Below are 16,431 nucleotides of genomic sequence, written 5' to 3'. Positions count from 1 at the left end.
AGCTTGCAGGGAACAAAAGGACTGACAATTTCTACAGATATGTGAAGAGAAAAAAGTTGAGGAAGACAAATGTAAATCCCCTACAGACAGAAATGTGTACTAGGGGACAAAGAAATGGCTGAGCAACTGAATACATACTTTGGTTCTGTCTTCACAAAAGAGGACACAAATCAAATGTCAGAAATGTTGGCGAATGCAAGAATTTGTGAGAGGATAGAATTGAGGGAGATCAATATTAGTAGATCAATGGTGCTGGGAAAATTGATGGCATTGAAGGCGGATAAAGCCCCAGGGCCTGATAATCTACATCCCAGAGTACTTTAGGAAGTGGCTCTAAAAATAATGGATACATTGGTGATTATCTTCCAGGATTCTATAGACTCTGGAACTGTCTCTGCAGATTGGAGGGTAGCTAATATCACTTCAGTATTCAAAAAGGGAAGTAGAGAGAAAATGGAATTATAGACCAGTAAGTTTAAGACTGGTAGTGGGGAAAATTCTCAAATCCACGATCAAGGACTTTATAGCAGAGCATTTAGAAAGCAGTGGCAGGATCAGACAGAGTCAGCGTGGGATTTATGAAGGGGAAAACATGTTTGATGAATAAGTTGGAATTCTTTGAAGATCTAGTAGAGTTGACAAGGGGAAACCAGTAGATGTGGTATATTTGGACTTTCAGAAAGCGTTTGACAAAGTCCCGCATAATTGTGCACCATGTAAAACACATGGGATTGGGGGAAGTGTATTGAGATGGATAGAAAACTGGTTAACAGAGTAGGAATTAATTGGTGCTTTTCAAATTGGCAGATAGTAACTAGTGGGGTTTCATGGGGATCAGTGCTGAGACCCCAGCTATTCATTATCTATATTAATGATTTGGATGAGGGAACAAAATGTAACATCTCAAAGTTTGCAGATGATAGCAAGTTGGACGGGAGGGTGAACTGTGACGATGATGCAGAGATCCTTCAGAATGATCTGGATAGGCTGGGTGAGTGGGCTAATCAATGGCAGATACACTATGATTAGGATAAGTGTGAGGTTATTCACTTTGGAAGCAAAAACAAGAAGGCAGATTGGGATCTGGGTGTCCTTGTGCACCTGTCACTGAAGGTAAGCATGCAGGTGCAGCAGTCTGTCAAGAAGGTAAATGGCATGTTGGCCTTTATTGTGAGAAGTTTCGAGTACAGGAGCAGGGATGCGTTGTTGCAATTGTACAGGGCCTTGGTGAGGCTACACTGAGAATACTGTATGCAGTTTTGGTCTCTTTTTCTGAGGAAGGATGTTCTTACTCTCAAGGGAGTGCAGCGAAAGTTTACTAGGCTGATTTCGGGGACTGATGTTTGAGGAGAGATTGACTAGTTTGGATTGTTTTTGCTGGAGTTCAGTCGAATGAGGAGAGAACTCATAGAGACATAAAATTTTGATAAATTATAAATTTATAAATTTAAATCCTGCTCCAGAGACTTGAGCATAAAATCTTGGCTGACCCTCCAGTACAGCACTAAGCCAAGATCCTGCTGCCCTTGTCGGTGGATGGTGGTGTGCATTAATTAAAGAAGAGAAGGGGAATTATTGCCTCTGTCCTAATCTGTGTGACCTCAGTCAGCACAAAACAGATTACCTGGTCATTTTCTTATTGCTAGTAAGACCTTGATGCAAGCAAGATGGTTACTGATATGATAACTGATTACACTTCAAAAGTACCTCATTTGCATAGAAATGCACTGGGACATGCTGTATAATGTGGAACGTTGTAGCTGCGCCTGCTGGAAAGCCTGTTTTCACCCTTATACGGTGGATTAAGAATTGCAAATAGACTTCTTGACGATACAATAATATTTATTTACACACAATTATTCATCGTCCACCCAATCAACAATAAGTTATTTTATAGAATACTAAAGTTCAAGTTTAGTACTAGACCTTGACTTAACTTCTGTGTGACTGGCAAGTACCCAGGCAGATATTGGACTTTATCAGCGTGTTGGTCTCTGTAGTCCTCTGTATAGTCTGGTCCTTTGGTGTGGTCTGATACACTGGCTTTGGTCTTCCTTCCTTCTTGGGTGTGATGGCTCTCCTCGTGCTTATCGTTGCTGGTAATGGTCACCGTTGTTGTCGTTTGGTAGGAGAGAGAGAGAGAACTACTTTTGATGTGCAGCACCCATCATACCTCGTTGGTCTTCACGCCCTTTTGGCCATTGCCAATCAATTGATCAGGACTTGATCACCCTGATCGATAGGGTCCAATCAGATGCTGCCCCACCGATCTCTGGGTGTGTACCCAGTGGCTAGGCCTGTAGATGCTGGAGGCATGTAGGTCACATATCTCCTTCCCAAATAAGGGGGCATGGTGCACCTATGTATGGTAAAGAACTCAGTTTGGCCAGAAAGTGTGCTTTGTCCTGGAGATGACTTATATCCTGTGTATTCCAGCTCTTGCAGCTATAACCTGTTTCTCTCTGCCCAATTTCGTTTGAGGCTGCAGCCTGTCTGTTTCAAGGCTTGACAAATTCTCCCAGCATGCCCTTGTGAACTGCCATCTTAGGTGGCCCGTTTGGCCACAGTCCCTCCTGTTGATTCTGAATGCGAAGCATGATGGATACAGACCCAGGGCCAATATCAGTCAGGAATTTCCCTCGTCACTCAACAGTCAAGCAAGGTCCAGGTATTGGCATGCAAAGTAATAACACATATCTACAACGTATTTACATTCCGGAAGTCACAGACAACAAACATTCTACCGTTACAAACAACCACATGTTCTAAAACACCATCATTACCATAAGCCAATTACAAACCAAAACATTCAAACAAACATTACAATTCATGAATCTGGAAAACATTCCGATATTAAGATTTTCAACTGTCCATTAGTGCAAATAGCAATCCAGTAGGTTTCCTATGAACGTTGCTGTACTGAATTGGAGGGGACTGTGATTCAAGGGCGAACCCTACATCCTGCCTCCGGGTGATCCTCTTTTTCTATCGGCTGAATTGGATTGTGAGGATAGTGAGGTATACCAGGGTGAATAAAATCAGTAATATCGCCAGGTGTGATATTATGCAAATGAATGGGTGGATTTGTATGATTGCGCCCCCACCCCAAAGATCATTCCACCATGAGGTGGCTTTAATTTCTTTAATTTTCCTTTTCATCTCTTGGGTCTGCTGTATTACTTCGGTGAAGGTTCTGTGGGCTGTAGCAAATTTTATCCGACTCCTCCGGCAAGGTTTTTAGGCTTGTGTCATTTTTCTCATGGTAGTCCCCTAGAGCCCTTTGGAGCTTGTCAGTGGCGTTTAAATCTACCCTCTCCCTCTTATGAATGTCTGTTAGTTGAATGAGGCCCACCCTGGCTGGTATTCTGGTATGATACAAAATGTAGTGTCAGTAATGTCACAATGTGTCGTGCCATACTGATGTTGTTTCAGGGAGGTGGTGAGACTGTATCTCCCTGCTCCCTTGTAAGCCATCTGAGTTATGTCTATGTCCAGGCTACGAGCTTCTACTGAGCAATTTAGACTAGTATTTGTTCTGAAGCCACGTGGTGTATGCTCATTTAAGTAAACTGGGTACAGGCATGTGATTATTTCATCAGTTTGCTGACATTTGTCCAGAGTAGTGCCTATGAGCCTCCCTTCTTTCTCCACTGCATATGGTAAAGTGCTGTCGTGCCCTATCCAGATATCCTCATGGATAGTCCCTATATTTTCCACTTCAAAGACCCTAAGTCCATCCCAGTTGTTAGTGATTATGGGGAAACCCAATATCATTCCCAGGGTTTTCCATGGAGTGTCTTTGCAGTTGTCATTGAATCAGACTTTGGTCAACTGTCACATCTGGCAGCCAGATAACTTGGTATGCTTCTTACCCATAAACAGGTGTTCCATCTGCTCATCACTTGTCCAAGGCAGAACCTGTCCACTGCGTACCTGCTCAAGGTTTTCCCTTAGCTGCTCCATCATCCACTGTCCATATGCACTACATAAAGTCCGGTTCTGTTGTCGGTCATCATCCCCCAACTTTCCCATAATAATTTGATTGATTGTCCTGATGTGTCCTTCTAATACAGTGACCACGTGGCTGCTGGCTGCGTTCCCTGTCAATTCCCCTTCAGCATCTTGCTAATTGTCCTCATTAATGGAATTTAGTGTCAGTTTAATCTATTGGATCAGAATCCTCAGTTTATTGTCCAGGCCAACTGAATCAAGGGTGTTGATGATTGCATATTAGTCTCCATCGTCCTCTGCGTAGTTGGGTCCTTTAGTCTGGTTGGGTACTCTGGCTCTGGCCTTCCTTCCTTCCTGGGTGTGGTGGCTCCCCTCGTGCTGGTCATTGTTGTTGTCATTTGGTGGTGAGAGAGGGAGAGAGCTTCTTCTGTTGCGTGGCACCCTTTATACCTCATTGGTTCTCGTGTCCTTTTGGCTACTGCCAATCAATTGATCAAGACTTGAACACTCTGATCGATAGGGTCCAATCAGGTGCTGCCCCACTGATCTCTGGGTGTGTACCCAACGGCCATGCCTAGATGCTGGAGGCATGTAGGTCACATTCTCTCTCCCAAATAAGGGGGTATGGCGCTCCTATGTCTGGTAAAGAACCCAGTTTGATCAAAAAGTAGGACACTTTTTGTCCTGGAGATGGCCTATATCCTGTGTATTCCAGCTCTTGCAGCTACAGCCTGTTTCTCTCATTCCAATTTCTTTTGAGGCCGCAGCCTGCCTTTTTAAAGGCTTGTCCAGATATCCTAGCGTGCTATTGCAAACCGCCATCTTAGGTAGCCTGCTTGACCACAACATAAATGAATGTTTTCCTTTGTCTTTACATTATGGATGAAGAAGTTTGTGAAGCTCTGGCATCCAGTGATTATGCCATGATAGATGAATATAGTACCTGGGATGAAATGTATGTTTGAAAGGGAAAGTTGCTGTATTTTCTTTTGAAAGCCAGTATTCTGTTCCTAGTGCCATACATTTACAATAAATGCCTAATTAATGCACATTTATTAAAAAGAATTTTTGCATAATGTCAGCTCTGATATACATGGGAAACACAATCATACAAAGAGAATATTATTTATGTTTATATTGGTTGAATTATTGTTTGTTGTAGTAGAAATGTGTATTGTAAAATTAGAAAAAACAGTAGAAAATATAACCCTCGGCACATTTTAGTAATTGTTCAGTCTGTGAATCCTAAACAGGTTCTGATCTCTAAATGAAAATTTAATGTTGGCGGGAAAACGGAAGGCTGTGCAAAGCCAGAATCAAAATCAAAAAATTAACCCGAAGTTCCTTATATTTTTCTTCTTATTGCCTTCCTTGGATGGAAAGAAAATAACAACAAAAGTGTTAACTTGTTGAAAATGATTCATTAAAGAAAATTAAATGTCACATGATTGAAGCATTCTTAAGTTTAAATTAATAATTTTTTATGTTCCACAGCTGAATGATACCAAATCAGCAGATCAAAAAGCTACATTTCTACATTTTCTGGCACAAATATGCGAGGAGAAGTATCCAGATATTTTAAAGTTTACAGATGATCTGCAACATGTAGACAAAGCTAGCAAAGGTAATGTCTATTTTTTTTACATTCCAATAGCACTTAATGTCTCAAAGTAATGCTGGAATATTCATTTCAAATGGAAGACTGAATGCACCTGGAGGCCACAAAAACATATACAGTAAACTTACGCATAAACATTGAATACAACAATTGAATCAACCTACAATAAAAAAAAGAAATGTTGGGAACGCTCAGCAGGCTTGGCCGCATCTGTGGCGGGAAAATGGTGTTAATTGGCGAAATCTTGCTGCCGTTCACACCAGTGGGATCTTATGGTCCTGCGGACGGCACACCCTGCCCCGGGTTTCCCAGCAATGAGGGTGCGTTCAATGGGAAACACTGTTGACAATGGCGGGACCATAAGATCATGCCACCAGTGAGCATGTATCACCTCCCACCACCATGAACCATGTCATGGAGAGGCAGAAAAATTCCAGCCAACATTCCAGCTCAATGACCTTTTACCAGTTCAAAACAAGTTAAAGTAGACAGGGTGGAGGAAGAATGATAAAATGGATAGTCTGTGATGGGGAGGTGGCAGGACTGGGGGGTTATTAGTATAGCTTTAGCATCATAAAATGTCCCAAAATGCTTCAAAAGAATATTTGGAAACAAAATCTGACACTTGGTCACATAAGGAGTTATTAATTTAGATTACCAAAACTCGAACAAAGAATAGGTTTCATGAAAAATCCGAAATGAGGAAAGAGATATAGGGATGCAGGAAGGTTAAGGGAATAAATTCCAAAGCTTAGGGTCAAATCAGCTAAAGGCAAAGCCAACAATGGAGCAACGTTTAAAATCGGGGATGTTCAAGAGATCAAAATTAGAGGAACACAGTTTTCCCATAGGGCTGTGAAGTTGGAGGACGCAAAGGAGAGATTTAAAAGTAGTGATGAGAACTTTGAAATTCTGGCGCTGCTTAACTGTAAGACAATGTAAATCAACAAAGACGGGCAATGGATAAATGGGACTTGGTGCATGTTAGGACAAGGGAAGTAGAATTTTGGATGATCTGAAGCTTCTAGATGATTGAATGTGGAAGACTGGCCATAATTGCATTACAGTTGTTATTAGAGGTAACAAAGGCATTGATGAGACTTTGAGCAGCAGATGAACTATGCCAAAGGTAGTGTTGGGCAATGTTACAGAATTGAAATAGATGGTCTTAAGGACGGCGTGGACGAATGAACAGAAGCTCATCTTGGGGTCAGATATGACACCGAGGTTGCAGAAAGTCTGGTTCAGCCGCAGATGGTTGTTAAGGAGAAGAATGGGTTTGGTAGCTAGGTAATAGAGTTTGTAGTAGAAACCAAAGACAATGGTCTTTCCAAGATTTAGTTGGAGAGAATTTTTGCTGATCCAATATTGGATTTCTGACAATTTTGAGATAGAGAATTCCAGGGATGTGGTGGTAAATTGAAAGCTCTGGATTCTGCCAGCCAGCAACCTAAGATAGCAGGCATTTGGACTTTACTCGTTCTGCCCTCGAGACCCCTAATTTCCTTACCTTGTCTGACTGTTCCTACACAATCTTTCTTCCTGTGGATCCCCTTTCTACTCATCCATGTCCCTGACCCCACTCCATACCCTATACCAATCTCTCAACTTTGCCTGTCCCAGACCTCCATGCAAGCTGCCATTCTCCTGCTTCCTTTGCTTGTGCTGTAGAGTTCAACAAGAAAAGCTGCTGACCTTACATACAACTGCTCAAAGTTGCCTGGTTTAAACAAATGTGAACTGTGTGCCACTAGATTCTCATGAGCTGCTGACTTCATCTAGAAAGTAGGGAGTAAATAACAAAGGTATTCATGGCATGCAAAGATATTACAAGTATGAACTTGCCACAGGCCCCCATGAGATGCAACATGCCGCAACCATACCGCTGATTTTATCTGTGCATCTCTACCCACTGTGGAGAAATCTAGATTTTGTATTGAGCATAATTGTATAGTTATAATTATAATTGTACAATTAAATGTGCCATACAGGAGTATTCTACATTTTCCCTCCGCTCTTGCGGGCTTCATGAAAATCCATCCCCCAGGTTCCCCTCCAGCCTTAAGATGTCTTAACTCTAGCACCAGACAGGCAACACACCCTTTAGGACACTCACTTTCAGCTGCAGAGAAGTATCCATTCCCCTAACTATATTGTCCCCTGCTATGACTACATTCCTTTTTACTCCACCCCCTCCCTCCCCCACCCCGCCACTTGAATGTGTCTTCCTGCATCATACTGCGGTGATAAATTTGATCTTCCTCCTTGCCATCCCTATCTCCATCCCCTAAGTTGCAAGAACCTCAAACCTGTTGACCAATTGCTGGGGCTGCTGCTCCTCCTTTCCTGTCATTTGGATCCCCATACATGCCTCACTCAATCATATCCTGCTCTCCCCGACCACAGACCAACTCTGAAGTTCCTTGCCTAAGGGTTGTGACTGCCTCCTTTAACAAAGTGTCTAAATAACATTTTCCTCCCTCAAACATTACATTGCAGTGTCTGAAGCTTGGACTCCAGCTGAAGGTCCTTGAACTGCAGATGTGGTTGCCATGGATCACATTGTTATCCACCAGCTCCCACCTGTTTCAGCTGTATTGTATCACCTCTCCTGCCTGCTTGTTTAATTTTACTAATTTGTTTTCACATTTAGAAATACCACCCAACTGTTGTCTGTATTAATACCAAGGAATTCAACCAGTTAAGCTATGAATTTATTGTAATACATATATCTCCCCAATACCAATTTAAACTACTGGTGCATCTAGAGAGTTAAGATCTTAAAAACTCATCAAGTAATTATCTAATTGCTCAACGAATTGAAGGTTTGAATGCTCACCAGCTTTGGAAGTTGGAAAAAAAAATGTAAAAGGCAGTTCCTCCTTCTCTGCACCGAATCGTCACTTGCACTAAATTTTCAAACTAGCACTTGTATCTCATCCTACTCTTGCCTCATCACATATTGTGGTCCCACACATTGTCCAACTCTCAGAACCATTCCTTCTAGCAAATGGCCCAGACTCCCTGTCCTCCTCTTCCTCCTGGACGTGTCCTGACCCACTGGCAGGACAGACCACCAGAGATGGTGACACAGTAGTATTTAGTCAAGAGCACGAGATCCTGGGAGTCTGCAACATTAATTCTGAGCCCCACCAAGTCTGATGACATCAGTCAAATGTGAACAAGGAAACCTTCGGACAGTCTGCCGATCCAAATCTAATGAACCGGTACTCCGCCATGTTGAATATCACATGGAAGAAGAAGTGAGAATAGCAAGAGTAAATGATGTATTCTGGTTGGGAACCTTCAATAGCCATCACCAAAATGATTCTGTTGTACCAATAGTGACTAGAGCTGGCCATGACCTGAAGGATGTATCTGCTAATCTGGGTTTGCAGCGGGTAATGAAAGAATGAAAAAAAAAGGAATAATCTACTTGATCTCATCAATATACTTGTCACAGATGGATCTATCCTGACCATATTCGTAGGAATGACCTTGTCTTCACAATGAGGACGTTTTCCATCATGTTGTGTGGAATGAATACTGTGATAAATAGGTCTGAAGCAGCTTAAAGCTGAGCATTCATCAGGCATTGAGGACTACCAGCAACTGAAGCATTGTGTCCTATCACAACCTTTAGCTTGAGATATCATTTACTCTAGCATTACCACCAAACCACAAAATCAACTCTGATTCAATGAGGGAAAGGGACCACACTAGGAGCAGCATCAAGCATACATAACAATGGCATGTCAACCTGAAATTACAACACCGCTCTAAATAGCTGAAGCAGCAGGCTAATTGGTGGGGCTAAGAAATCCCACTGTGAACGGATCAGGCTATGAAGAAATATAGATAGGTTAAGCGAGTGGGCAAAGACCTGGCAAATGGAGTACAATGTGGGAAAGCATGGAATTATACATTTTGGCAGGAAGAATAAAAAGATTCCTAAAGAGTGAGAGTTTGCAAAGCTTTGGGATGCAGAGGGATTGAGGTGTCTTTGTGCATGAATTGCAAAAGGGTAGTATGCAGGTGTAGTAAGCAATAGGAAAACTAATAGGATATTATCATTTATTGCAAAGGGAATTTAATGCAAAACTAGGAAGGTCATCCTTGAGCTATACAAGGTATTGAGAAGACCATGTCTGGAATACTGTATACAGTATTGATTGTCTTATTTAAAGAAGGATGCAAATGCATGGAAAAAGGAATTCAGAAAAGTTTTAATAAACTAATAGCTGGGATGGGTGGGTGTTCTGATGAGAGAAGTTTGGACAGGCTGGGCTTGTACCTGCTGAAGTTTAGAGGAGTAAGAGATGATTTAATTGAAACACACAAAATCCTGAGGGGTCTTGACAAGATGGATGTGGAGAGTTGAAAGGTGGCCCTCCTACGTGAAAAGGTGGATTAGCCTGATCTAAAATAAGGATAATCTGCTAATAAGCCCAGATCTTGTAATGGTAACCCTAGCTGGAGGTTTCTTTTAAGACTCACATTAGAATTGTCATTCTTGTATTGCTCCTGGTTGCATTTGGGATCCTGCCCTGGATGCAATAAGATTGTATGGTTGTTAAGGAGCTGGAATGGATCTGATTTGTCCTTGGTTCCACTCCACCGTTGTGCCTTTGTATATAATGACTTCAGAAGATCTTGATTCCTAGCCAACCCTTGTTATTTCGACTGGTTGCCATACATCATCTTTGGGATCCTGAATGTGATCTTATTGTTCCAGCTGTAAACATGACAATTTTGTACCCACATTTTTTTATCGTGCATTTTGATAATCTCATGCAGTTTTACAAATGGCTCTCTAGTTTCTGAGGGTGTACAATGGTAAATTGGTACTTACTGGTCTGCCGAGCCTGAACTCTGCTGGCAATGGAATAGTTGCGCTTATAAGCTAAGCTCTCAGATGTAATATATAGATCTTGCTTGCTCAGTCTGCATTTGAGTATATGAGATTTCACCATGTAAGTTATTCATTCAGCTAGGCTGTAGTATCTAGGATAATGAGGAGATGAAGTAGTGTGATCGATAATTCACTTCTCACACATATCCAGAAATGGCTTACCAATAAGTTATAGACTGTTAACTGTAATGGTCTCTCTAAGCACACCAAACAAATTGAAAATAGCACTTAGAGTGTGCATAATAATTGTGCTTGACATATTATGCAATTGTTCAATAATGGAGTACTTGGTGAAGTCAGTTCCATGGACATGAAAGACGTAGGATATGATTTCGGACTTAGGATGGGTAGGAACTTCATGCAGAATCAGTGCTGACTTGGCATATACTCTTGACATATCTCTCACTTGTTGACAACAACTTCAATGTCATTGTTCGTACCCAATCAATAGACTGTCTCTCTTGTGAATCTTCTTGCCCAGTCTGTGCCCATGTGTGAATGATTTAAGTTATTGAAGAACATCAAATCACAAAGATTCTGGTGTGATGATCTTTCTATCTTTAAAAATAGCCCCTCCAGGAGATGCCTATCTTGTCCCGATAAAGCCGAAGTGGTTCCACATTATTGTAATCATGCTGAATTGAATCAGGCCATTCTTTGATAGTTTTCAACAGTATCCATAGTGAAGAATCTTTTGCCGTTTCTTCTAGCAGCTGCTGGCATTTACATTGTGCAAAATGCACTAGCTCACTTGATGGACTGCAAGTGTAATGTTGCACCTTCCTTGAAACTGCCAATTATAAAGAACAAAGAACAGTGCAGCACAGGAAACAGGCCCTTCGGCCCTCCAAGCCTGTGCCATGCATTGGTCCAACTAGACCATTCATTTGTGTCCCTCCATTCCCAGGCTGCTCATGTGACTATCCATATCACATGACTTGGATAGTCACATGAGCAGTCACATCCAATTATGTTGAAACATTCTGGATATTTCAATGTTAGTTCATGAACTGAGGTGATAGTAGTTTTTGAAGTTGACCTACCATGTGCGATCTGACTGATTTTCACTAGTGCAAGTTCACGGCATTCTCCTGCAGTCGCTGGACCTTTAGTTTCCACACTGTAGCATATCTGTAACAGCAAGGAGGATTGATTGTAATTGCAATGCATGATTATGCATACTGTACATGGAATTAGTGAACCACAGTATGCCAAAGTTTCACAGTTGTAGGTTTTGCCATGGGCTTCCATGTCTGTGGGTACATGTATTTTAGAATTTGCAAAGGTAGCATGTTGGTACTTGCCTCGTTTCAGTCTTGGCAATAATGACTAGTTACCAACTTTCTTAGGAAAGATAATTTGAATGTTGGCAAATACTTGGATGGTATGATGGTGTCTATGTTTACCACAAAATTAATAATATGAAAGCTGCTGTTTGTCGTTCACATCATCATCATTTTCCGCTTTGCCAATCACCTTGTGTTTCTCATTTGCCAATCACCTTGTGTATGTTTCTGACGGAATACCAGCCGGTTGTTCTTATTGTTTGAAGGTACCCATTCTGTACTGTCTGTTTGGATCATTGCAGAGCTCTTTGTAGCTGCATCAGGCTTTCTCTTGTGCACCACCACTTCCACATGTCTTGCAGAATTGAAGAAATGCTAGATGTTTTTTTGGTGGCTGCAGAAGGCTATATTTTCTACATGCCTTGCCAGGTTTAGATGTTCTCATAAGCATGTAAATAATTGGGATTGTACTTAGGATTTGGAAGCTTTGTTGACCGACAAGAATCATTTTGTACTTGCATCCATTCTTGAGGAGCTCTTGGGTAATAAATGTTTTGGGCAAGTCTAACAAATCCTGCTAGAATGCTTCTATGGGAATAGGTGCAATCACCAATTCAACAGTTCTGTTTGCTATTTTTGTATTTGAATATCAGTACATACCATTTTTTCAGCCTCTGCTGATTAAATTGACTATGGATTCTGCAGGCTGTTGTAGAAATGACATGAACACGAGTCAATGATACAGAACAAAGAACAAAAACAGCCCGGGAAACAGGCCCTTCGGCCCAATGAGCCTGTGCCGCCATTTTAACATTACCAGTCCCCCCTCCGCCCATGACCCTTATCTATGATTATGGCATTCCACATTGAGGGAAACTAATTTAGGGACAATTTATTACCTCCAATCAGCCTAATAGCACAGCTTTGGGGTGTGGGAGGAAACCGGAGCACCCGGAGAAAACCCACGCAAGCACGGGGAGAATGCGCAAACTCCCACAGACACTGACCCAAATCCATGTGTCTGCGCAGCAACAGTGATAGTCACTGAGCTGTCGTGTTGCCCAGCATCTGGTCCAGTTTACGCGCACACTAACGACATGAAGCACTAGGCTATTCTCGAACATCCAAGTGCAGCCATAGTACGACCCATCGCGTGTATGCCCCTCGTTGGACAACAAGGCGGACCGACTTAAAACCTGTGAATTAAAAGAGAAAAGACATTAGTATCATTCCACATCCTTTTACATTACCAGGGATGTCCCAATGCCAATGATCCTTATTTAAAACAATCTCCTATATCGTCCCATCTCCAACCCACTCATGTGCCTGTCTAAGTTACTCTTAAACAACTCCAGCGTGCCTGCCTCCACCACCTTACTTGGCAGAGCATTCCATACCTCCACTACCCTCTGTGTGAAAAACCTCCCTCTAATATCCGTGTTACACCTCTCCCCCCTCACCCTAAGCCCGTGGCCCCTCATACTGTGTGTCTCTAACATAGGAAATAGCTTACCACTGTTTACTCTATCTATATCCTTCATGATCTTATATACCTCTATTAGATACCCCCTCAGTCACCGTCTTTTAAGGGAAAACAGCCCCAATTTGCTCAATCTTTCCTCATAACCCAGTCCTTCCATACCGGGCAACATCCTGGTAAACCTCCTTTGCACTGTCTCCAGAGTCTCCACGTCCTTCCGGCAGTAAGGCGACCAGAACTGGACGCAGTACTCTAAATGTGGCCTAACCAACGTTCTACACAACTGCAACATTAGACTCCAGCTCTTATACTCTATACCCCTTCCTATAAAGGTTAACATACCAGAAGTCTAAGCTGATTCTGAACTGATCTTCCACCACATCCAATCCTTTTGGTGATCCTTTAGTTCTTTTTAATGTTAATCCTTACTTGTTAAGCCTATGAAGACCTTCATTCTTAATTGCTTGGTAATTTTTATGTCTTGCTTGTTTGGTTCAGATTTACCAGAATCAGGAAACCATGACCAGTGCCCACAAAAATCAGGTTCTCGGTTCACTCTTTGCCGCTACCCTGATGTCAGCTGTTTTAAATAGACTTGACTGTCATTAGTGGGCTGTCAGCCTAATTCAAGCCCCTCCTGCGATACTTCCATGTCCCCTGACAATACAGGTTCTGAACAGTGTGGAGTCAGTGCTGTTGCTGAAGTCCCCTACCATCAACATCAATTCTCTGGCTACAATTGATTAGAATCTTAATTGGATCTCACATAAATACTTTGACTACAAAAGCTATTCAGAAGCTGAAAACTCTACTAACAGATTCCCTAGAGCCTTTCCATAATGACAAGGTAGAAGTCAAGAGTGTGAAGAATACTTTACGTTTGACTGGATGATTGCAGCTGGAGCAATATTCTGAAACAGCTAGCTAATTAGTCCCACTTTCAACTTCTTTCTCACAGGTGCGCTTTTTGTTTCCTTTTTCAAGTCTGTCTTGTTTGTTCGTTGAGGTGAGGATGACCATGCTCACCATTTGGTAGGTCCCAATAAGTACATGGTTGACAAGTTGGATGTTGCTGCAAAGACGACAGGATACTGCAGGTTTGTGCATTGCACAGTTTACCAGCTCAGAGTTTCCCCTCCTTTCTGCTGGTGCTTGCTTCTGAAGGACGCTGCACCCTTCTTTACTTAGTGCAGGGATCCAATGCAAATTTCTCCCAGGAGTGAAAATTAACATCAAAACTCTAAATAAAGCCTTCAGCATACCTTTGTAATACTTCCTTTGACCGCCATGAGAGTGTAATCCAGAACCAAGGTTTCCATAGAAGATTTGCTTTGGTAAACCTGTGTCAGGCATTCTGGCCACATGACCAGCCCAACTCAGTATTGACTATCTCAATATAACATCGGTTGCTTGACATGCCAGCTTGGATGAGCTCCTCGTTGTCCGTTATTTTGTCCTGCCACCTGATCTTCACATGCTTCCAAAGGCAGCTCAAGTGTAAGTAGTTGAGCTTCATGGCATGACGCTGGTACACAAGCCTCACATACAGAGCTGAGTGGGCAGGACTATTACTCTATAGACTTTCAGTTTAGAAGGCAGAGTTACTCCGCTTGGTTCCCAGACAAATATTCAAAGTCTGTCAGACCTTACACTTGCTGTAGAAGTTTTGACCATGTGTGCTGGCAAGGTAAGTGAACTTATCTATTGCTGAGAGGTTCTGGTCATGGGCATGAGACATAAGGAGTGTAAGAGGGGGCCAGCACATCTCACAGGTGAGCTCTAGGACTCTTGGAGTGGATTTTCCTGTTCAAGTCCATAGGATTACATGAAATATAGAATGTAGAAACCAGCTACTCAGGCCAACCAGTTTGTGCAGGTGTTTATGTTCTGCTGGAGCCCCTTTGCATCTTTCCTCATCTAATTATATCAGTTTGACAAAAGGCTGGGGCCATGACTATTCTTAACAATAACACTGAAGACTTGTGATCCAGAACTAGCTGCAGCCTTTGCCAGGCTGTTCCAGTCTAGCTACAATATTGGTATGTCCTGTCCACAAATCCAATTAGGGCAATTGCCACCTTATCAGACTTCTCTTCATCTGCAAAGTGAGGGAAGCTGTAGTCGACAACTCTTACTTGGAGTAACCTGCTCACTGACACAGTTTGGGTTCTGCCAGGGCTGTTCGGCTCCAGAACTTAGTACAACCTTGGTCCAACATGGACAAAGAGCTGAATTCCAGAGGTGAGAGTGACTGCACTCAACATCGAGGCAGTATTTGACCAAATGTGGCATCACCGGGCCCTGGCAAAACTGAGAACTGAGGGGTAAGTTTTTTTCCCCTGTTTGAAGTCATACCTAGCACAAAGGAAGATGGTTGTGGTTGTTGGAAGCCAATCAACTCAGGCCCAGGACATCACTGTAGGATTTCTTCAGCATAGTGAGCTAGGCCCAATCACCTTCAGCTGGTTTATTAATGATATCCCACCCGCCCGACCCCATCATATGGTCAGAAGTTCGCTGATGATTGCAGAATGTTCAATTCTATTTGCAGGCCTTCAGATACTGAAGCAATCCATGGCCATAGAACATTTTTATTGCCTGATTGCATCATGAGAATATAATCTTGGAATGAGAAGAAGGTGATTTAACTTGGTGGAGCAGTTTAGCTCATTCATCCACTTCCTGCCCTGCAGGGCATTTCTTTTTTGGGTCCCAATGGCACAGACCTCTGCTGCAATCCCCTTCCCAGCTTTGTATGGTGAGTTTGGTAGACATCCGGGGGCACATGGCCTCTTTCTCCTGGAGGCTTTCTTGATGTATGAACCACACTGCTGGGTTCCAGAATGTGAATGTATATTTGAGTGTCATTTAAATATGGTGCCAAGATGTCAACCTCATAGGGTGATGGTAGGGCAGTCGAATCCATGCCCGCACCGCCATGTGATTGAGAGTGCAGCTAATCAATGCATAATTAATGAGGTTCCAAATGTACAATTGGGCAGGAAAAGCTGCATCACCCCTCATCTCCCACTCCCAAGCAGGAAACAAGCCTCTATTCCATCCACCAACACACTTAGAATTATCTGTGGTAATTAACTTCTTAAAGATCTTAGCCATTAACTTTAATGGTTCCCATTCTCCCAGATTTCAGGGGATAAAAAAGAGCAGTTCACATCTGCAAGGA

General features: G+C 42.4%; 1 protein-coding gene across 1 annotated transcript in view; it reads left to right on the top strand.

Annotated features, from left to right (window-relative positions):
* The window catches only part of LOC145348875 (protein diaphanous homolog 3-like), a 527,933-nt gene that overhangs the window by 330,564 nt on the left and 180,938 nt on the right, over nt 1–16,431 (top strand). Inside the window, exon 22 of the mRNA XM_080196908.1 lies at nt 5,446–5,575. Within this exon, the coding sequence (XP_080053034.1) occupies nt 5,446–5,575 (130 nt within the window). The remainder of the gene's footprint in view (nt 1–5,445; nt 5,576–16,431) is intronic.

The sequence above is a fragment of the Carcharhinus amblyrhynchos genome, chromosome 10, assembly GCF_965287045.1.
Source record: "Carcharhinus amblyrhynchos chromosome 10, sCarAmb.v2.hapA, whole genome shotgun sequence".
NCBI lineage: Eukaryota > Metazoa > Chordata > Chondrichthyes > Carcharhiniformes > Carcharhinidae > Carcharhinus > Carcharhinus amblyrhynchos.
The sequence above is the reverse complement of the archived record's forward strand: the minus strand, read 5'-3'. Positions and strand labels throughout refer to the sequence as shown.